This window comes from Salvelinus fontinalis, chromosome 7 (assembly GCF_029448725.1).
Source record: "Salvelinus fontinalis isolate EN_2023a chromosome 7, ASM2944872v1, whole genome shotgun sequence".
Lineage (NCBI taxonomy): Eukaryota > Metazoa > Chordata > Actinopteri > Salmoniformes > Salmonidae > Salvelinus > Salvelinus fontinalis.
This window is the reverse complement of record NC_074671.1, coordinates 64,506,560-64,528,922: the sequence shown is the minus strand read 5'-3', so window position 1 is coordinate 64,528,922 and position 22,363 is coordinate 64,506,560. Positions and strand designations below refer to the sequence as shown.

Here is a 22,363-nt window from a genome sequence, read left to right as displayed (position 1 = left end):
GACATGCTGAAGAAATTTTAATTTAAAAAAAAATTAAGCTGAAAAAAAAGAGTTGAAGGTTATTTTCGTATCTACTTAATGGATGTGAAATAAACAAATCTAAATAAAAAATGTATCTTAAAAATCCTGAGACACAAAAGCCCGTTGTGAAGAGGGCACAACAAAACCTATTCCCCTCAGGAGACTGAAAAGATTTGGCAAGGGTCCATCAGATTCTCAAAAGGTTCTACAGCTACACCATCGAGAGCATCCTGACTGGTTGCATCACTGCCTGGTATGGCAACTGCTCGGCCTCCGACCGCAAGGCACTACAGAGGGTAGTGCGTACGGCCCAGTACATCACTAGGGCCAAGCTTCCTGCCATCCACGACCTCTATACCAGGCGGTGTCAGAGGAAGGTCCTAAAAATTGTCACCCTAGTCATAGACTGTTCTCTCTGCTACCGCACGGCAAGTGGTACCGGAGCGCCAAGTCAAGGTCCAAGAGGCTTCTAAACAGCTTTTACCCCAAGCAATAAGACTCCTGAACAGCTAATCAAATGGCTACCCAGACTATTTGCATTGCTCCCCCTTTTTATGCTGCTGCTACTCTTTGTTATTTTCTATGCATAGTCACTTTAACAACTCCACCTACATGTACATATTACCTCAATTACCTTGACTAACCGGTTCCCCCGAACATTGACTCGGTACGAGACCAGTACCCCCTGCATATAGCCTCGCTATTGTTATTTTACTGCTGCTCTTTAATAAAAAAAATAATAATTGTTCTTCTTAAAACTGCATTGTTGGTTAAGGGCTTGTAAGTAAGCATTTCACTGTAAGGTCTACTACACCTGTTGTATTCGGCGCATGTGACATAAAATTGGATTTGATCACCCATATTCATCGTATTTCTCCAATTTCAAACCAGTGTGTCTTGTTTGTAACAAAACTATCGCTGTTTGCAAAGAGTTCAATCTGAGATGTCATTATGAATCTAAGCATGGTACTTTCAGAAGTAGATGTTCCACCCCAGACACGAGGCTGAAGTCCGACGCAGAAAGGAAGGTGGGCCTAAGGAGTGAACACACTGTGCTTTACATTGGCGATTTTAGCATGTACATATTGTTATTTAACCTTAATTTAACTATGCGGTTCTTATCGATTTACACAAATCCACAAGGAGTCAGTAGAAACCATATTTGTTTAAGCAAGTCAGCCATATCAGCTGTTTTTTAAAAAAGCAGTAAATGAGGCCGAATGAACTGCCAGACGAGGTTTCTGTGGCTGATAGCCAGGTGCAGCGGTGGTAAGGATTCACTTAAACAGGTGCATGTTCATTAATTGTTTATGGTTCATTGAACAAGCATGGGAAACAGTGTTTAATTTCTTATGGCTGGGGCAGTATTGAGTAGCTTGGATGAATAAGGTGCCCAGAGTAAACTGCCTGCTACTTAGTCCTAGAAGCTAAGATATGCATATTATTAGTAGATTTGGATAGAAAACACTCTGAAGTTTCTAAAACTGTTTGTATGATGTCTGTGAGTATAACAGAACTCATATGGCAGGCAAAAACCTGAGAAAAAAATCCAACCAGGAAGTGGGAAATCTGAGGTTTGTAGGTTTGCCTATCCAATATAGTGTCTATGGGGTCATATTGCACTTCCTAAGGCTTCCACTAGATGTCAACAGTCTTTAGAACCTTGTTTCAGGCTTCTACTGTGAAGGATGAGGGAATGAGAGCTGATTGAGTCAGGGGTCTGGCAGAGTGCCACGAGCTCATGTTTCTAAAGACTAAGGAATTCTCCGGTTGAAGCATTATTGAAGATTTATGTTGAAAACATCCTAAAGATTGATTCTATACATCGTTTGACATGTTTCTACGAACTGTAATGGAATTTTTTGACTTTTTGTCTGGCCTGCGCGTCATGAATTTGGATTTTTGAACTAAACACGCGAACAAAAAGGAGGTATTTGGACATCAATTATGGACTTTATCGAACAAAACAAACATTTATTGTGGAACTGGGATTCCTGGGAGTGCATTCTGATGAAGATCATCAAAGGTAAGTGAATATTTATAATGCTATTTCTGACTTCTGTTGACTCCACAACATGGCGGGTACCTGTATGGCTTGTTTTTGTGTCTGAGCGCCGTACTCAGATTATTGCATGGTGTGCTTTTTCCGTAAAGTTTTTTTGAAATCTGATACAGCGCTTGCATTAAGGAGAAGTTTATCTAAAGTTCCATGTATAATATTTGTATCTTTTATCAATCTTTATTATGAGTATTTCTGTAAATTGATGTGGCTCTCTGCAAAATCACAGGATGTTTTGGAGGCAAAACATTACTGAACATAACGCGTCAATGTAAACTAAGATTTTTGAATATAAATATGAACTTTATCGAACAAAACATACATGTATTGTGTAACATGAAGTCCTATGAGTGTCATTTGATGAAGATCATCAAAGGTTAGTGATTAATTTTCTCTATTTCTGCTTTTTGTGACTCCTCTCTTTGGCTGGAAAAATGGCTGTGTTTTTCTGTGACTAGGTACTGACCTAACATAATCAGATGGTGTGCTTTCGTCGTAAAGCCTTTTTGAAATCGGACACTGTGGTGGGATTAACAACAAGTTTATCTTTAAAATGGTTGTATGTTTGAGGAATTTTAATTATGAGATTTCTGTTGTTTGAATTTGGCGCCCTGCACTGTCACTGGCTGTTGTCATATCGATCCTGTTAACGGGATCTCAGCCGTAAGAAGTTAAACCCTTTACAATGAAAATCTGTGAAGTAATTTGGATTTTTAGGAAATATCTTTGAAAGACAAGGTCCTGAAAAAGGGACGTTTCTTTTTTTGCTGAGTTTAGATTAACTCTAATCATCCTTCTGGAAATTAGACTTTTAAAATCTAGACTAGGACAAGTCTGAGACAATTTTAAACTGTGTCTGAGATAAGCCATTTCAGTTATTAGTTTAAAAGTGCAATTTATTCTAGGATTAGGCTCAATCTGTGTACGCAGAACTGCACCATAGAGTTTACTAGATGAATGAAGTGACGATCCATTCAGACCAGCCTTACTGATTGAACTTTCGTAACTACATTTGTGCAGTTGGAAGTTCTTCAGTGATGTGTAATGTCAGAATTCAACATAGCAACAGACTGGGTCATAACTTATGGAGGTCTAATTTATGACTATAATATATAGCTAGAACCTGGTTTTACCATGAGAAACAGATTTCCCAATCTTCTCCTTCATCTTTAATGTTGACATTCAGCTCCAGTTTTTGACTGCAGTCTTCCAGCTTCAGTGATGCCATCTCTGGATCCTGCAGTGCAAACTGGGCTCCACTGTCACAATCAGGACCCCTGACTGTAGGTTTGTACTCAGTGTGGAAGGAGAGAGGCAGTCTGGGTTTGTACTCACTAGTAATCTGGAAACTCTGGATGGGATGCTAGTCCAAAGGTCTGAGCTCAACGTCCTGGTCTTCCTCCTGGTCCTCCCCCTGTGCATTCCACACCCCCTCTCATTGTACTGTGATGGCCCACGTCTACCACAAACTTTCCTATTGTGTTCGTAAGTACCACAGCATTTTAGGAATTGTTCAAAAGGTGTTCATGTAAATGAACACGTTCATGTAAATGAACACATTTTGAACAATTCCCATGAACACATTTTGAACAATTCCTAAAATGCTGTGGTGCTTACGAACACAATAGGAAAGGTTGTGGTAGACGTGGGCCATCACAGGTGAGTTCACAGCTCCTCCACTCTGAACAATGGGGCATGGAAAGGGTAACACAAGCTTCCTCTCTGGTTCCATTCCCCAATAGTAAGTGGGTCATACTTGAATTGTGGTAGTAATATAGTCTCTGGACTTTGGCACCATAGAAAACACTTTAAAATTATAAAATTATTTAAAATTATTTACAAAATAATCCATTTGTTTTATTTCACTTTTATTTTAATATGAAAGGAGGCTAGCTAATTGGTATGTAGAGGTGTAGTGACATGTATTGAGTAGATACATAGACATTTAAATTAGTTTGAATGACATCAATTAAACAAACACATTTTCTGTATAGATAACCCATAGGCTGAGCAGTAGAATGTAGAATATTTATTTCATTAGAGGATCAATCAAGTTCAATACAGTTATTCAAATACATTCATCATCAATGACGAAAATAATACATCTAGTTTTAAAAGACAATTTAATAAACAGTTTCAATGTATGTAAATCATTAAAACAAAAGTCACTTAGGGAGAGAGAAATGGACAATTGTTACCTGGAGAAAAATGAGGGAGGGTTTTAGTCACTTGGAAATTTAGTTCAGGGGGGGGTTTAGTAACTTGGAAATTTAGTTCAGGGGAGGGTTTAGTAACTTGGAAATTTAGTTCAGGGGAGCGTTTAGTAACTTGGAAATTTAGTTCAGGGGAGGGTTTAGTAACTTGGAAATTTAGTTCAGGGGAGCGTTTAGTAACTTGGAAATTTAGTTCAGGGGAGCGTTTAGTAACTTGGAAATTTAGTTCAGGGGAGCGTTTAGTAACTTGGAAATTTAGTTCAGGGGAGGGTCATGTAATTTGTAAATTTAGTTCAGGGGAGGGTTTAGTAATTTGTAAATTTAGTTCAGGGGAGGGTTTAGTAACTTGTAAATTTAGTTCAGGGGAGGGTTTAGTAACTTGGAAATTTAGTTCAGGGGAGGGTTTAGTAATTAGTAAATTTAGTTCAGGGGAGGGTTTAGTAATTAGTCAATTTAGTTCAGGGGAGGGTCATGTAATTTGGAATCAATTACATGTCATATTGCTCAGGGTTTGAGAATGAGTTGCTTATTATATCTCATGACTCCTCTCATCCATGGTTCTCTGCTGGGTGAGCAATATCAAGTGTGCCAAGTGTGGTCTCAATGAAATGATTGTTAAGCTCTGAACGGAGTAGAAACTCAGATGGACAACTAGTAAAAGCACAAATCAGATTTATTCAACCCGCTGGACGCTTCAGATGCAAATACAAGCACATCATTATACCTTTCAACTAGGCCGAGTCAACACTCACCCCCTCTAAGATAATCAGTCTGTATTGATAAGATGACCTAAGTCTGGTCCTCTTACTGGTATTGTTATGGCCCTGACTGAGTCCAGAGCAGAGCGAGGTGTGTGAGATAGAACTGTGGTTAGTGTCGTTGGGGTGGGCCCCAAATGATTGTGTCATTATTCAATACATAGCCTATAATATATAGGCTACTGCACATTACACACAGAAAAACATAAAAGCCCATAGATGTAGCTATGCTCTTTTGGGTAAATACACGAAACTAGCTCCAGTAGGATAGTCTTGGAGTGTGGACTGTATTATATTGTATTATCTGGACTGGAATTACTCACCTCTTTCATTCCATGAACTGTGGAGAGAACATGCCAATCTGGTGCAGGACATGCAGCCTACAAAGTTACAATTATAAGCTAGCAAATGTGATAATCATTTTGAAATATAATAGGGCCTATTTTACATTTGTATAATTAGTAGGCGGATGCATATTGATTCATAATATTTCCCCTAATGTTATTAGCCTACCTCCTTTTTCTATGGTTGCTTCATTCCTTCCTGACTTTCAACAGTTAAATGAAATAAGTTCTGTTGTCTTCATCTTTATTATTGTAATGACATGCTTGAATAATATAGGACTACAATAAGATAATGACTACAATAATATGGGACTACAATAAGATAATATGACTACAATAATATAGGACTACAATAAGATAATATGACTACAATAATATAGGACTACAATAAGATGCAGACGGCTTTCTCTTTACGAAGATTGAATGGTTATGGGTCTGAATTAATAACTGCTATATTCTACCACCATTGAGCGTTCACTCTTTCAAACTACCCGTGAGTTCTATTGGCTGTGTATACTTAATATTCAGCAAAAAAAAGAGCTTGCTTCTCTTCCAATAGTCTATTAATATGAGAAATGCGAGTCTAAAAGCTAAGGAGGGTTTAAAGAGGCCATCGGAGCACAGGTGCAGAGACAGAGGCTATAAGTTATCTTATTATGCATAACCCATCATTAATCTTAATACTGCATTGACTTTATTAACTGAGAGGTAGGCTACCTCATCACATACATATATACACACACACACAGTGCATATGGAAAGTATTCAGACACCTTGACTTTTTCCACATTTTGTTACGTTACGTAATCTACACACAATACCTCATAATGACAAAGCAAAAATGGGTTTTTAGAAATGTTTGCAAAAAACCCATTATATACTTATATAATGTATTAAGACCCTTTACTCTGTTGAAGCACCATTGGCATCGATTACAACCTCGAGTCTTCCTGGTTATGACGCTGTAAGCTTGGCACACCTGTATTTGCTGAGTTTCTCCCATTCTTATCTGCAGATCCTCTCAAGCTACGTCAGGTTGGATGGGGAGCTTCGCAGCACAGCTATTTTCATGTCTCCAGAGATGCTCTGGCTGGGCCACTCAAGGACATTGAAACTTGTTCTTAAGCCACTCCTGTGTTGTCCTGTTGGAAGGTGATCCTTCGCCCCAGTCGGAGGTCCTGAGCCCTCTGGAGCAGGTTTTCATCAAGGATCTCTTTACTTTTCTCTGTTCATCTTTCCCTCGATCCTGACTAGTCTCCCAGTCCCTGCCGCTGAAAAACATCCCCACAGCATGATGATGCCACCACCATGCTTCACCGTATGGAGGGTGCCAGGTTTCCTCCAGACTTGAAGCTTGGCATTCAGGCCAAAGAGTTCAATCTTGGTTTCTTCAGACCAAAGAATCTTGTTACTCATGGTACCTACTGTAGAGCTCTTCTTTGCCTACACCCATTCAGCATCGTTCACACCCTCTTAAGCTTTAGCCCCACAGCTAACTGGCTAACATTGGCTTGCTTGCTAGCTACTTCCAGACACAAATGAGAGGACACCCCACTGACCATTTTACTCTCCCTAGCAGAGCTGGTTAGGCTGTTGTCATGTTATCCAGAGCGTTGGTGACTAACTGTGCTGCTGGCAAGAATTTATTTACACTTTTTTGCAGACGTTTACCGACACCGGCCATATTCAACTGGTGTTGAGCGTTCATAAATTCCTCAGTTATTCTGCGCTCTGGCATACTCAGACTGAATTTACAAATGCAACTGAAATGGTTACTTGCATAGTGTAGTCTTTTGTTAAGACATGTAGCTAGGTAAACAATGAACCATAATCCCAACTCATGACGTTACTACCCTGCATGAATCTGCAGGTAGCTAACCAACCAGGTTCAATGTTAGCTAGCTAACATCAGGCTATAACTAGCAAAGCAAATGGCTCTGCGATACGAATAATAAGATCATACACATAATGTAAGCTAGCGAGCCAGCCAGCTAACGTTAGCGAGATAGCTAACAGTACACTTTAGCTTGAAAATGAAACCACTGTCAAAATTATAAACGTGTACTATCTGAAAGTCTAGCTAGCTACATTATGCGTCTCCCTGTCACAGATGCCATGTTGCCCTTAGTTTGAAGATGTAATTTTTCATCTAAGGAGATGTTTTCTCCATCTCCTTAGCTATCATACTCTAATTCCACTGATTTCAAAACTCGGTCCTTCATAAAAGTGGAGAGCAACACATATGCAGAAGTACTACGCAATACATTTTTTTGTATAAATGTGTTAGACAGGATTACCTACACATACTGACCAGCTCAAATAGACAGAAGCGTGCTATATGGCAGACCAATACAAACTCATCTCTAGGCATGTCCAGCCCACTCATTATCTCAGCCAATCATGGCTAGCGGGAAGGTTGCTGCAAAAAAAAAGAAAGTTGTTCACAACCTCTAGTGTACATTCACTTTTATACAATAGGTTTCCAATTAAATTTTAAAAAAAACAGGTCAAACAGTGCAGCTAGAATAACAGCAAAGTAGCTGCATTTGCATTTGTTAAAGCTATTTTGGATTTCGCATGGCATAGAAAATGTGCTCTCTGGTCAGGACACTGTTCAGAAAAGCTAGCCATCTACACAGCAAACACAATCATTTCAAACTGACGCTGGTAACACAGCAAACTAGCTGCCTTTCATGTTGTTTTACCTGTGTTTCTATCAACATTTCTTTGTATATATTCATAAAAATAAATTGCTGATTCATGATTTTGATTGGCTGAGCAGAGATGTCCGTTCATTCTATTGGATAGTTTGCCAGAGACTCAATCCAGTCAAAGTATTTTTATTCTGTATCTATGGACGCCACCAAGTCATTTGTTATCCCTTGTTTGCTTGCTAGCTAGCCAACTACGGCTAACAGTCACGTGAAACCGTGTAGCGGTTTGTTGTTTTTCTATTGACATGTCTTTGTATATATATATAACTGCCGAAAACTGATCATCACACCATCTCTATCTCATACATGTTGTCTACTTGCTCATTCCCACAGAAAACTAGAGGGAAGCAGTACTACCCAGTCAACCATCAGACTCCATTGTTTCAACAAGAGAAACCTAAGAGGGTATTCAACGCTAAGAGCCAATCCAAAGTCATCTTAATATCTTTACAGTAGAAGCTAACAAAACACAACAAAACTGACAAGATACACACTGATCAGTAAAGAGAGGATAACATTCTATAAAACGCTCCCGTTCCTCTGCACGGTTCTCTCACAGTGAGAAACTATAGGATTACAATAGTGTTCTACACTTTCTTCATTTGATCCAATTCACTTACCACTTCTTTTATGAGAATTAAGTGATGTAGTGACTTCAATCTTAGCTGGTCTGAGAGAACTGATGAAGCTTCTCTCCTTTTGTTACCAAAAAAGGATACTTTAAAACAGGCGTCCATTGTCAATCCACCGAAAACCTAAGATTTTAATCTGCAAAAGTCTTGGCTTGTGTGAATCCGTTGGTGTGCTTCTCTTCTGTGTGTGTTTTCTGATGAACTGTCAGAGCACTTGATGTTGTGAAGCATTTACCACAGTCAGAACAAAAGTAAGGCTTCTCTCCCGTATGTATACGATGGTGTGTTTGTAAGTTTCCCAGTCGAGAGTAACTCCCCCCACAGTCAGAGCAGGAGTAAGGCTTCTCTCCTGTGTGCACTCTCTGATGAACTGTCAGAGCACTTGATGTTGTAAAACTCTTCCCACATTCAAAGCAGGAGTAAGGCTTCTCACCTGTGTGTATACGTTGGTGTTTCTTTAAGCTGCTGTGTCGAGAGAAATCCTTTCCACAGTCAGAGCAGAAGTAAGGCTTCTCTCCTGTATGTATACGCTGGTGTGATTTCAAGCTGTCCTGTAGAGAGAACCTCGTCCCACATTCGGAGCAGAGGTAAGGCTTCTCTCCTGTGTGTATACGTTTGTGTTTCTTTAAGCTGCTGTGTTGAGAGAAACTCTCCCCACAGTCAGAGCAAGAGTAAGGCTTCTCTCCTGTATGTATACGCTGGTGACATTTTAACGTATCAATTTGGGTGAAACAATTCCCACAGTCAGAGCAGAAATAAGGCTTCTCTCCTGTATGTATTCGCTGGTGACTATTTAACTTATCCAATTGGGAGAAACTCTTTTCACAGTCCGAGCAGGAATAAGGCTTTTCTCCTGTATGTAAACGTTGGTGTTTTTTTAAGTTGCTCTGTTGAGAGAACCTCTTCCCACAGTCAGAGCAGGAGTAAGGCTTTTCTCCTGTATGTATACGTTCATGTGCTTTTAAGGTATCCAATAGGGAGAAACTCTTCCCACACTCAGAGCAGAAGTAAGACTTCTCTCCTGTGTGTATATGTTGGTGTTTTTTTAAACTGCTCAGTTGAGAGAATCTCCCCCCACAGTCAGAGCAGGAAAAAGGCTTCTCTCCTGTGTGTATTCTCTGGTGAACTGTTAGGTCAGATGATGTTGTGAAGCATTTTTCACAGTCAGAGCAAGAGTAGGGCTTCTCTCCTGTGTGTATTTGTTGGTGTCTTTTTAAGTGGCTCAGTCGAGAGAATCTCCCCCCACAGTCAGAGCAGGAGTAAGGCTTCTCTCCTGTGTGTATTTTTTGGTGTATTTTTAGCTTTGATAGAAATGGGAAAATCTCCTCACAATGTGGGCAGTGGTGAGACCTATTAGCTCTGTGATCTTCCTGCTGTTGCTCTCTGGATGTAGAGAATGTCTCAATGTGACCTGTGTGAACAGCATCAGAAGAAAAAAGTCAGTGGTACAAAATATTATGAACACCTGCTCTATCATCCCTTATTGATGTCACTTGTTAAATCCACTTCATATCGGTGTACATAAAGGAAAGGAGACAGGTTAACTTCTTTGGGAAAGGGGGGCAGTATTGAGTAGCTTGGATGAATAAGGTGCCCAGAGTAAACTGCTTGTTACCCAGGCCCAGAAGCTATGATATGCATATAAGTAGTAGATTTGGATAGAAAACACTCTAAAGTTTCCAAAACTGTTAAAATAATGTCTGTGAGTATAACAGAACTCATATGGCAGGCGAAAACCTGAGACAAATCCAACCAAGAAGTGGGAAATCTGAGGTTTGTAGTTTCATTTAAGTGATTGCCAATCCAATATGCTGTGTCTATGGGGCCAGATTGCCCCCCTTCCAACAGATGTCAACAGTCTTTAGAAAGTTGTTTGAGGCTTCTATTGTGGAAGGGGGTCGAAAAAGAGCTGTTTCAACAAATGGACTAGGCTGAGGCCAATGAGTTGTTTACTGCGTGGTCACGCGGGCGCGCCATTCCTTCTTTTTCCTCTGTAATGAATACGCTATTGTCCGGTTGGAATATTATTGAAGATTTATTATAAAAAGACCATAAGGATTGATTGTAAACATCGTTTGACATGTTTCTACAAACTGAAATGGAACTCTTTTGACTTTGTCTGGATTTTGCGCTCGCGCATTGTGCCTTTGGAATAGTGAACTAAACGGGCGAACAAAACGGAGGTATTTGGACATAAATATGGACGTAATCGAACACAACGAACATTTCTTGTGGCAGTGGGAGTCCTGGGAGTGCATTCCGACAAAGATCAGCAAAGGTAAGTGAAGATTTATAATGCTATTTATGATTTTTGTTGACTCCACAATTTGGCGGGTAACTGTATGGCTTGCTTTTGTGGCTGAACGCTGTACTCAGATTATTGAATATTGTGCTTTTGCCGTAAAGCTTTTTGGAAATCTGACAGCGGTTGCATTAAGAACAAGTTCATCTTTAAGTCTATGTAAAACATGTATCTTTCATCAAAGTTTATGATGAGTATTTATGTTATTTGATGTGGCTCTCTGCAATTTCTCCGGATGTTTTGGAGGCATGGCGCCAATGAACATGGCGCCAATGTAAACTGAGGTTTTTGGATATAAATATGAACTTTATCGAACAAAACATACATGTATTGTGTAATATTGAGTCCTGGGAGTGTCATCTGATGAAGATCGTCAAAGGTTAGTGATTAATTGTATCTATATTTCTGCTTTTTGTGACATCTCTCTTTGGTTGGAAAATGGCTGAATGCTTTCTGTGACTAGGCGCTGTCCTAACATAATGATATGTTGTGCTTTAGCCGTAAAGCCTTTTTGAAATCGCACACTGTGGTTGGATTAACAAGAAGGGTATCTTTAAAATGGTGTAAAATACTTGTATGTTTGAGGAATTTTAATTATGTGATTTCTGTTGTTTTGAATTTGGTGCCCTGCAATTTCACTGGCTGATGGCGAGGTGGGACGCTAGAGTCCCAAATGATCCCAGAGAGGTTAAAGAAAGATTTTTAAGACTTGAGAGAATTTGGATTGAATGTCTGCCATTTATTTTTTAATTTTGCCTTTATTTAACTAGGCAAGTCAGTTAAGAACAAATTCTTATTTTCAATGACGGCCTAGTAACAGTGGGTTAACTGCCTGTTCAGGGGCAGAACGACAGATTTGTCGGCTCGGGGATGTAAACTTGCAACCTTTCTTTTACTAGTCTAACGCTCTAACCACTAGGCTACCTGGGTGAATGGGCAAAAGAGATTTAAGTGCCTTTGAACGGGGTATGATCATAGGTGCCAGGTGCACCGGTTTGTGTCTAGAACTGCAATGCTGCTGGGTTTTTCATGCTGAACATTTTTCCCTTATGTATCAAGAACGGTCCACCACCCAAAAGACATCCATCAAACTTGACAACTGTGGGAAGCTTTTGAGTCAACATGGGCCAGCCTCCCTGTGGAATACTTTCAACACCTTGCACAGTCCATTGGTGCACCAAGAGTAGTCTGTTCTTTCCACCAATCGATTGGTCAAACTTTTTTAAACATCTATTTCTCCATATAAACATCTAAAATCACTACTTGATAGGAATAAGGCAGTTTATGCTGAGGGTGATTGTACATCTTTTAAAGCCTGTCTATGTGAGATCAAAAGATATACTGGTGGACAAGGAGGCATACAAGCAAAGGGTGGAGAGGACACTCTTCTCAGGAAACGCAAGGGTAGCCTGGCAAGGGATTAACTTCTTGGTGACAGGGACGCAGTATTGAGTAGCTTGGATGAATAAGGTGCCCAGAGTAAACTGCCTGCTACTCAGTCCTAGAAGCTAATATATGCCTATAATTAGTAGATTTGGATAGAAAACACTGAAGTTTCTACAACTGTTTGAATGATGTCTGTGAGTATAACAGAACTCATATGGCAGGCGAAAACCTGAGAAAAAATCCAACCAGGAAGTGGGAAATCTGAGGTTGGTCGTTTTTCCAACTAATTCCCTATTGAAGATACAGTGGGATATTGGTCATGTTGCACTTCCTACGGCTTCCACTAGATGTCAAGTCTTTAGAACTTTGTTTGAGGCTTCTACTGTGAAGTGGGGCCGAATGAGAGGGGAATGAGTCAGAGGTCTGGCAGAATGCTTTGAGCTCGTGACGCGCGGTCGTGTGAGAGGTAGCTTGCGTTGCATTGCTTTTCTACAGACAAAGGAATTCTCCGGTTGGAACATTTTGAAGATTTATGTTAAAAACATCCTAAAGATTGATTCTATACTTAGTTTAACATGTTTCTACGGACTGTAACTAAACTTTTTGGACTTTTCTTCCGACCTTTCGGCTAAACTTGCACGCGCGTTTTGGATTTGTTTACCAAACGCCCTAACAAAAGGAAGGTATTTGGACATAAATGATTAACTTTATCGAACAAATCAAACATTTATTGTGGAACTGGGATTCCTGGGAGTGCATTCTGATGAAGATCAAAGGTAAAGTGAATATTTATAACGCTATCCACAACATGGCAGGTACCTGTATGGCTTGTTTTTGTGTCTGAGCGCCGTACTCAGATTATTGCATGGTGTGCTTTTTCCGTAAAGTTTAAAAAAAATCTGACACAGCGGTTGCATTAAGGAGCAGTTTATCTAAAGTTCCATGTAAAACACTTGTATCTTTTATCAATGTTTATTATGAGTATTTCTGTGAACTGGTGTGGCTCTCTGCAAAATCACAGCATGTTTTGGAACTACTGAACATAACACGCCAATGTAAAAGGAGATTTTTGGATATAAATATGCACTTTATCGAACAAAACATACATGTATTGTGTAACATGAAGTCCTATGAGTGTCATCTGATGAAGATCATCAAAGGTTAGTGATTAATTTTATCTATATTTCTGCTTTTTGTGACTCCTCTCTTTGGCTGGAAAAATGGCTGTGTTTTTCTGTGACTTGGTGGTGACCTAACATAATCGTTTGTGGTGCTTTCGCTGTAAAGCCTTCTTGAAATCAGACACTGTGGCTGGATTAACGAGAATATTATCTTTAAAATGGTGTAAAATACTTGTATGCTTGAGGAATTTTAATTATGAGATTTTTGTTGTTTTGAATTTGGCGCCCTGCACTTTTACTGGCTGTTGGCGGGGTCGGACGCTACCGTCCCGAATAGCCCAGAGAGGTTAACTTCTTGAGAATACAGGGGGTGCTGTTTCGCATTAGCATAATTGCCTCTACAGATTAAACTGCCTCTTTTTCAATTATTGCTGTTACTATATGCATATAACCATATAGCATTGGATAGAAAACAAGCTATGGTTTCTAAAACCGTTCCAATTGAGTCTCTGAGTCAAACACAGGTCATTTCACAGCACTTTCCCTGAGCCAGAAGAAAATTGCAAGATGTGTATGCTCGCTTCAAAGCTCTGCCTATATATGGTCACGCGACCTATGACCCGAATCACACTTCCTTCTTCTTCCTCTGGGTGTCTGGAAGACGTCAGAGGAGAAATGTTTTGTTTATCTTGTACTGACGTGAAATAAGACCTATTTCTTTAGCGTGACCGACAACTTCCGGTTTCTGAAATGCGCGTTTTCAGAGGTGGCATTGTATTTTGTTATGCTGACGTTACGGATGAAAACTATCTCCGTGTCGAAGTTTGTTTGATACATGTGACCATATCACCGTAATGTATGTTTTTTCAATATAGTTTAATCAGATTATTAGAATTTTTTCGGGAGTTTTGCCGTGTTCCGTTCTTTGAGTTTTTTAACTTTGGACATGGACCGTGCCAGTCGACCAGTACCCAGGCTAAATGAAGAGGGGAGGTTGCCATTGTGAATGGATTGAACGACTCATCAGGACTAAGGACACCTTGATCAACATTCTGATGAAAGACCAGCAATAGTAAGACCCAATTTACGATGTTATTTCATATATCTGTCGTGCATGTGAACTGGTCGGGCGCGTCCAGCCGGTTCTGGCTGGCCTCGTTATGCTAATTTAGCGATACATTTTGTTTTCGCTATAAAACATTTAAAAAATCTGAAATATTGTTTGGATTCACCAGATGTTGGGCTTTCAATGTCTGTACGCTGTGTATTTTTTCTGAAATGTTTTAAGACAAGTAATTAGTTATATAACGTTGGTCTCTGTAATTGTTCTAGCTGCATCAGCACTATATCAGATTGCAGCTGCAATGTAGAACTGTGATTTATACCTGAAAAATGCACATTTAAAAAAAAAAAACTATGCTATACCATAAATATGTTATCAGACTGTCATCTTATAAATTTGTTTGTTGGTTTGTGGCTATCAATATCTTAGTTTAGCCGAATTGGTGATAGCACCTGATGGAGTAAGAAACTGTTGGAGTAAGAAAATGGTGTCTTTTGCTAACGTGTTTAGCTAATAGATTTACATATTTTGTCTTCCCTGTAAAACATTTAAAAAATCTGAAATGGTGGTTTTATTCACAAGATCTGTGTCTTTCATTGGGTGTCTTGGACTTGTGATTTAATGATATTTAGATGCTACTATTTAATTGTGACGCTATGCTAGCGATGCTAATCAGTGTGTGGGGGGGGGGGGGGGGTGCTCCCGGATCCGGGTTAGGTACTCTGTAGAGGTTAAAGTTGTTCAGGGGATGTAATGCATACAAAAGCCCAGGCAAAATAAGTGGACATGTGTTAAAGCACTGTGCTGAACAATTGGCTGGTGTTTTTATAGACATTTTCCAATCCTCACTCGACCAGCAACACGTGCCAGTATTGTGGAAAAACTCATTAATTATACCAATTCCTAAAACATCTAATCCCTCTGTGCTGAATGACTACCGCCCTGTCGCCTTGACATCCTTAGTAATGAAATGCCTTGAGAAAATTGTGAAACGTTATATTCTCAGCGTCACCCAGAAGCTTCTCGACCCATTTCAGTTTGCCTATCAGCCTAGCAGAGGAGTTGACAATGCCATTCTTACCCTCCTTAACATGGTCTATAGACATGGGATTTGGCACCCTCTAGATGTTAGGGTTCTGTTTGTTGACTTTTCTTCTGCCTTCAACACAATCCAGCCCTACATTCTGGCACAGAGACTCATTCGGGACTTCTCCTTAGATGGGGAGGCTGGTTTTATGGCTGCTGGACTTCCTGAACCAACGCTCACAGCGAGTCAAAATAGGTCCCCACGTGTCGGGCATACGCAATATCAACACAGGCTCTCCCCAGGGATGTGTTTTGTCCCCACTCCTGTACATCTTGTACACTAATAGTTGTACTAGTTCCCATCCTGACAGACACCTCGTTAAGTTCGCTGATGACACTGCCTTGATCAGCCTATTGTATGATAACGAGGAACATCATGGCCCGGTCCTAGATGACTTTGTAGAGTGGTGTGAGGAATCACACTTGGTCCTCAATACCAACAAGACCAAAGAGACGTGCATAGACTTCAGGAAGTGTACAACACCTACCTCTGCAACATCTATCAGAGGTCAGAATACAGAGATTGTAGAGGAATACAAATACCTGGGTGTCCTCTAAGACAATAAGCTTCAGTGAAGTAAGTGTACAGATCTGATCTACAAAAAGAGCCAACAGAGACTGTACTTTCTCAAAACGCGGAGATATTTTAATGTAGACTATACTGACTCTGTTTTACAAATCTTTCATTGAGAGTATTTTAACTTTTTGAATTGTTTGTTGGTTTGGCAATGCCACCGTCAGCCAGAGAAATATGAGGAGAAGGATTATCACCACAGCAAGCAAGGTACTTGGAGTCACACAGACAGGCCTGGATGAGATCTTTAAGGTCAGGGCCCTCCTCAAGGCTCACAAAATAATTTTAGACCCAAGCCACCCCCTGTACCAGGACTTTGAAATACTCCCCTCTGGGCGCAGGTATAGGGCACCCCTCAGCAAGAAAAACACAACTAGACAGTCATTTGTGCCAGGTGTGATATCCCTCCTAAATAGCTTGGGCTAATGTTCTTATTGACTCAGTATGCCAGCAGGCTAGTCTTTATTATTTTTTAATTTTTTATTATTGGTATGTAACTTATGAAAGTTGTATTGTCAATTTTGTATTTAAACGCCACTTTAAACGTGTACATAACACTGCAACACACTTTATTGTCCCCATGGGGAAATTAAGTAAGTAATATATATTGACATGTGTTTTAATCAAATCAACCATATGCACTGAGCTTGTCTGATAATTATTTAATCAAACTGCGCTTAAACTAAGACACACAAATGACTAGAGGGAGTTCAACCGCAATTGATGCGATTGTGCTCAGACTTACAAAAAAAAAAAGAGACTAGCACCCGTTGTCTCTCTCTTCCCTGCTGCAGCGACCACCACAGAACATCAACAGTGTTCATCACACTGTCCTTGTTGCTGAAGCTGCAACATAATTACAGCCATTTCTGACTGAAAGGTTCTGCTGAAATCACTCTTTTGTTTGGGAAAAACATTCTCTATTCCCTCAACTTTTGCTCTCTTTGTGACACATGTATACATCGCATGCACGTGACCAATAGGACCTAATCTACAGCATATCATAATCACATCAATAAATTGGTTATAACAAACTCAGAACACCGTAACAGAAAAATGGTTGCAGAGGACATGACAAACTCGAAACGGGAGAATGTTTACTGGTGGCTCAGGAGGTAAAAGGGAAGTCAGATGTGTGGAATAAATGTGACTAGTTGTGGAAAATACTGGAGATCAAGAAAAAGAAGGAGCAAACACTGAGTGCATACTGTGTGTTCCAAACAGGTAGATTACAACACTTTTCTGACTGTTTGGAACAATGTAAACAACACTTAATAAATGATAAGCATAACCGAGTCTGTTGTAACGTTTGGTTAAGCCTTTATTACAGCGTCGCAAAGATTAAAAACCAGCAGAATTTTAAAAATTGTTTATCCGACATGTTGCGTGAGGCTTTGGGCTCATGGAATCAGCAGGCTATTAAACAAACCGGTAACACAAGCAGGATCTGTCTTATTTCTGCAGATATACACTACCGGTAAAAAGTTTTAGAACACCTACTCATTCAAGGGTTTCTTTATTTTTTATATTTTCTACATTGTAGAATAATAGTGAAGACATAAACTATGAAATAACACATATGTAATCATGTAGTAACCCCCCCAAAAAGTGTTAAATCAAAATATATTTTATAGCCACCGTTTGACACACGTTACTGGCTCAAACCTCTGTTTTGGGAAACTAGTACCGTAAGTTTCATTATGAAAAATTATCTCAACGGGAAAAATTATTAACGCAATGTGCTTTATCTATTACCTAGAGCACAAGTTGACTACAGCTGTTTAAAAAGTCACTTAGCAGAATGCTATCAAATGCTAACAAGTACTAAGGAATCCTCATAGAGAAAACGAAATGCTAATGAGCGCATTGCGAACATTTTGTACAGTTTCTGACAAACTATACAAATATACAGGTAACTCAAAAACGCTACTTAGTTTTCTGCACCCCCAAACGAATATTAGCCTACACGGCTCTTGATCCAGGATGGCATTCTCTGCTGTTACCAAGTGAATGCTTGATTTTATAAGAAGCTAACCACTTAGCTAGGTAGCTAACTAGCTACTAAATCAACAAACCAAATGGACAACTGCAGGACATTTAGCACATTATAGACTGTTAACTTAATAGTTGTAAGTTATCTAGCAGGCAAACATTTAGTTGTGAATTCCATACTGTAATTAGATCACCTGATGCATGATGCACGACAGTGAGTGACTCACAAGGCTCCGGTCTCTTCTCATTGTGTTCTTGTAACAAACACCAGGTGACTGGGGACTACCGTAAACTACATAATAATGTGAAAGATGTAATGAAGAAAACAATGTTCTTTATCTCCTAACATATTGCAAATGTACATTAGTCATTTAGCAGACGCTCTTATCCAGAGCAACTTACAGTAATGAGTGCATACATTAATACTTTTTTCATACTGGTCCCCCATGGGAATCGAACCCACAACCCTGGCGATGAGAGGACCATGATCTACCAACTGAGCTACACAGGACAGACATCTACCTTCTCATTGAAACAGTTAATCATCAAACAGTTCTACAGCAACTTTTCATGTACAGTGGGAAGATGGAATGAAAAACACAAACTTAGTTAGATAGAACCTGCTCTTACCATGAGAAACAATCTCCTCCTCCTCTTCTTCATCTTTAATGTTGACATTCAGCTCCAGTGTTTGACTGCAGTCTTCCAGCTTCACTGATGCCATCACTGGCTCCTGCAGTGCAAACCGAGCTCCACTGTCACAATCAGGACCCAGTGACTGTAGGTTTTAGGGTTGGACTCAGTGTGGAAGGAGAGAGGCAGGCTGGGTTTGCCCTCACTGTTGATGTTACCGGCCTCAGACTTAATCTGAGTCGGCCTGTAGTAATAAAGAGAAACGGACTCCAAAGTTATTGTCTTGGCAGTTCAGGCACATTCTTTATTCTCCAAAAATATATTTTTTTTCTTGTCCAATTATCTAATTTCAACAGGTCAGGTAGCTAGCCTAAGCATTGACAGCAAAACACTAATTCACATTACACACTATAAATTAGTCTACACAACGTAAATGCACTTGATCTATAGTAGATTTCCCAAATTCACATAAATGACAAAAACCATTTAGTACAATGTTGCAGTTTGTTTTAGGCAGCTCTATGTACCATTTTACGGCAAGCGGTACCGGAGCGCCAAGTCTAGGTCAAAAAGGCTCCTTAACAGCTTAAGCCATAACACTGCTTAACAATTAATCAAATGGCTACCTGAACTATTTGCATTGACCCCACCCTAAGGTCAACGCTTGTTGTATTCAGCATGTGACAGATTTGATTCTCCCGAATAACCTTCTCTTCACTGTATTATTTCACTCAAAGACCAATTGTATTTCCCGTTCACACCAGTAACAATTATAGATCAAGGTGGAAACTGAATGTGTCTGAATATTACTACATATGTAGAAAACGGATCATTACATTCCGCTTCAAAACAGTAGTGCGACCGTGAAATTGTCTCTTTGACGCAGACAGAGTGGGCACCGCCATTTTCCCAGCTCGTGAATGACACAAAACCAATAACGACATGTTAAACAAACTCCGAAATCTCAAATAAATTGATTCTTTATGAAATTACTTTGACGAAATGATGTACATCCACTCAGGCAAATCCAAAGTCTCTAACTAGCTAACGTTATGTGAATTGTACATAATTTTTATCACGTTCTTCACTCACTCAGTTTGACACAAAAATAGAACATAAAACCTTAACGTGATAATACCTTTACGTTTTTTAATGACATGTTCTTTCGATATTAGAACGTTTAAACGTGCCATTACATACCTGTAGCAATCAATTTGAAACGGAGACAAAAGTAATCGTCTCTACTGCATAATTCTGGCACTTTCTTTGTTATGAAGAATGATGCGCGCCTGGCCGGAACTTCCTGTTCCCCCACTAAACCCACACAGTTCCAAAACCAAGAGACGCAACAACGCGAGACTTGCGAGAACGCTTGGGAATCAGACCAAGCCGGGGTTTGAGAAGTTAATGAAAGAAGTGAACAACTCTGATGCTTTTGCAGCGGCTAATGGGGATCCTAATAAATACCAAAAAGATTAGTAGGTTGATACTCTTCTTCCAACATCAATAAAACCGATTGTCTTTCCTCCTTCTTTCCATCTACACACGGGTTAGTGCTCCAACCACTCCAGGAATCTTCCGCTTAAGAAGATGGACCTCAATGTCCGAGGAAACTCCAGATATAACACATTTTATACGACCTTTACATAACACATTTATTAAACTCACCAGATCATTTTCTATCAATGAATGTCGACGTAAGTCGCTTGACTGCTATGATTAAGCAATAAGGCACAACCTTGGGTATGGTATATGGGCGACATACCACGGCTAAGGGCTGTTCTCTGCAAAACGCAATGCGGAGTGCCCGGCCATATACCACAAACCCCAAGGGTGCCTTATTGCTATTATAAACTGGTTACCAACGTAATTAGAACAGTAAAAAGTAATGTTTTGTCATACTCCTGGTATATGGTCTGATATATTACAGCTTTCAGCCAATCAGCATTCAGGGCTTGAACCAGGTTTATTATTGTAAATAAATACCCTTTGCGCATGTGCATAACTATAGATAAATCCGACAGGAGAGGTTGAGTGATGAAAGCTAGCAGAGGATCTCGAAATCTCTGAGCAAGAAACATTTGGATGAACATAAAAAAAACGAATGTTAGGCTAATTTCTGGCAATTTTGCAGTTATTATGTGCCAGATTCTAAAACTACAAAGTCATTATAAATTACCCATTTGCGAGATTGACTTGTCATTTCAATAGACATAGGCAACAGACTAAAATCTGGGTTTATGTTTCTAATAAAATGTTGCCATAGTTTGCTTGGATAAAGGCAGGTAGCCTGATAGACCTACATTACATTTCAGATAGTCTACAGTAGCCTCGACAAGATGTAGGCAAGATGTAAACTGAACGATTCAGCAGCTTGCTTACTTCAAATTTCAGGACTCATTTCTTCAACATGAAAGCGAGGCAATTTCTCAATAAGAAGTGCTTGCTTCCCAATAGCCTGCTGGAATAGGCTACTGAGGGATGGGCTCATCATTTCAATCACTGAATTAAATATGAATAACATGAATATTATCTGAATATGCTTGTCAACAACAGCCAGTGTTTTTTAACATTTGTTTTACCTATGGCCTAATCTGACTACTGTTACCGTCAATCTAATGCGTTCATAATCAAATTAATAACATTTCTGTTTGAAAAAGTTAGCCTTAGCTTTCCTAACTGACTGAGTATATTGGTTCCTGACTTCCCTGAAAAGTTGGATGTCGCGGTGGCTATTTGAAGCTAATGCAGAACGCCACAGGATGCTTTTGTGCTGGTCAAGGGCATTCAAGTCTAGGGTGAACCAAGGGCTATATCTGTTCTTAGTTCTGTTCTTCCCACTTCTGTCAACATGCCCACTTTCAGACACACTCCACATATGATGTTACCCATGACTATAGCCAATGGCTGGCTGAGCTAGCTAGATTTTTCTACCCAGAGACCACTAAAGAAAATCCTGATTGGATATTTTTTTCTCTTCAGTATTAACCCTTCTCTTTCCAACACAAAAGGAAGAGATGAAATCAGAAAATGATTACAATTATTGTAAAGATGAAGTACAAATTAAAACTAAATTGTATTAAAAAATATATATACATTTCTATCAATCCTTAGCCTTCTGTGAAGGCCCTTATGGTTCCCCACTGCTTAGATCTAGATTGAGATGAAATCATCCTGACTTAAAATCTAGACTAGGACAAGTCTGAGACTATTTTAACCCATGTCTGTTTTCAATCCAATTTGCTTTATTTTTGTAATACATTACACTTGATCGTTCTTGAATAAGTACACCTCCATTTCTTTTTGGTTTTCCTCTAACCTATTTTGTGCCTCTACAGTTTTCATTACCATCTACCTGCGCTGTTACTTCCTCTTTTTACTTTATTAGTCTCATCTCTTTTGACCTAAACTGCTTTTGTTTTAAATGATGAGTATTCTATTGAATGGCCCCTAAAAGTACATTTG

The 22,363-nt window shown here is 39.5% G+C and overlaps 1 protein-coding gene across 1 annotated transcript; it reads right to left on the bottom strand.

Moving 5' to 3' along the window:
• Window positions 1-4,094: 4,094 nt before the first annotated feature.
• LOC129860175 (zinc finger protein OZF-like) lies at window positions 4,095-20,202 on the bottom strand. The gene is made up of 3 exons (XM_055930553.1): window positions 20,099-20,202; window positions 18,896-19,142; window positions 4,095-10,152 (listed from the first exon to the last, which is right to left on the bottom strand). Exons 2-3 carry the CDS (start codon window positions 18,987-18,989, stop codon window positions 8,873-8,875), a joined length of 1,374 nt encoding a protein of 457 aa, XP_055786528.1. The 5' UTR covers window positions 18,990-19,142; window positions 20,099-20,202; the 3' UTR covers window positions 4,095-8,872.
• Window positions 20,203-22,363: the final 2,161 nt, after the last annotated feature.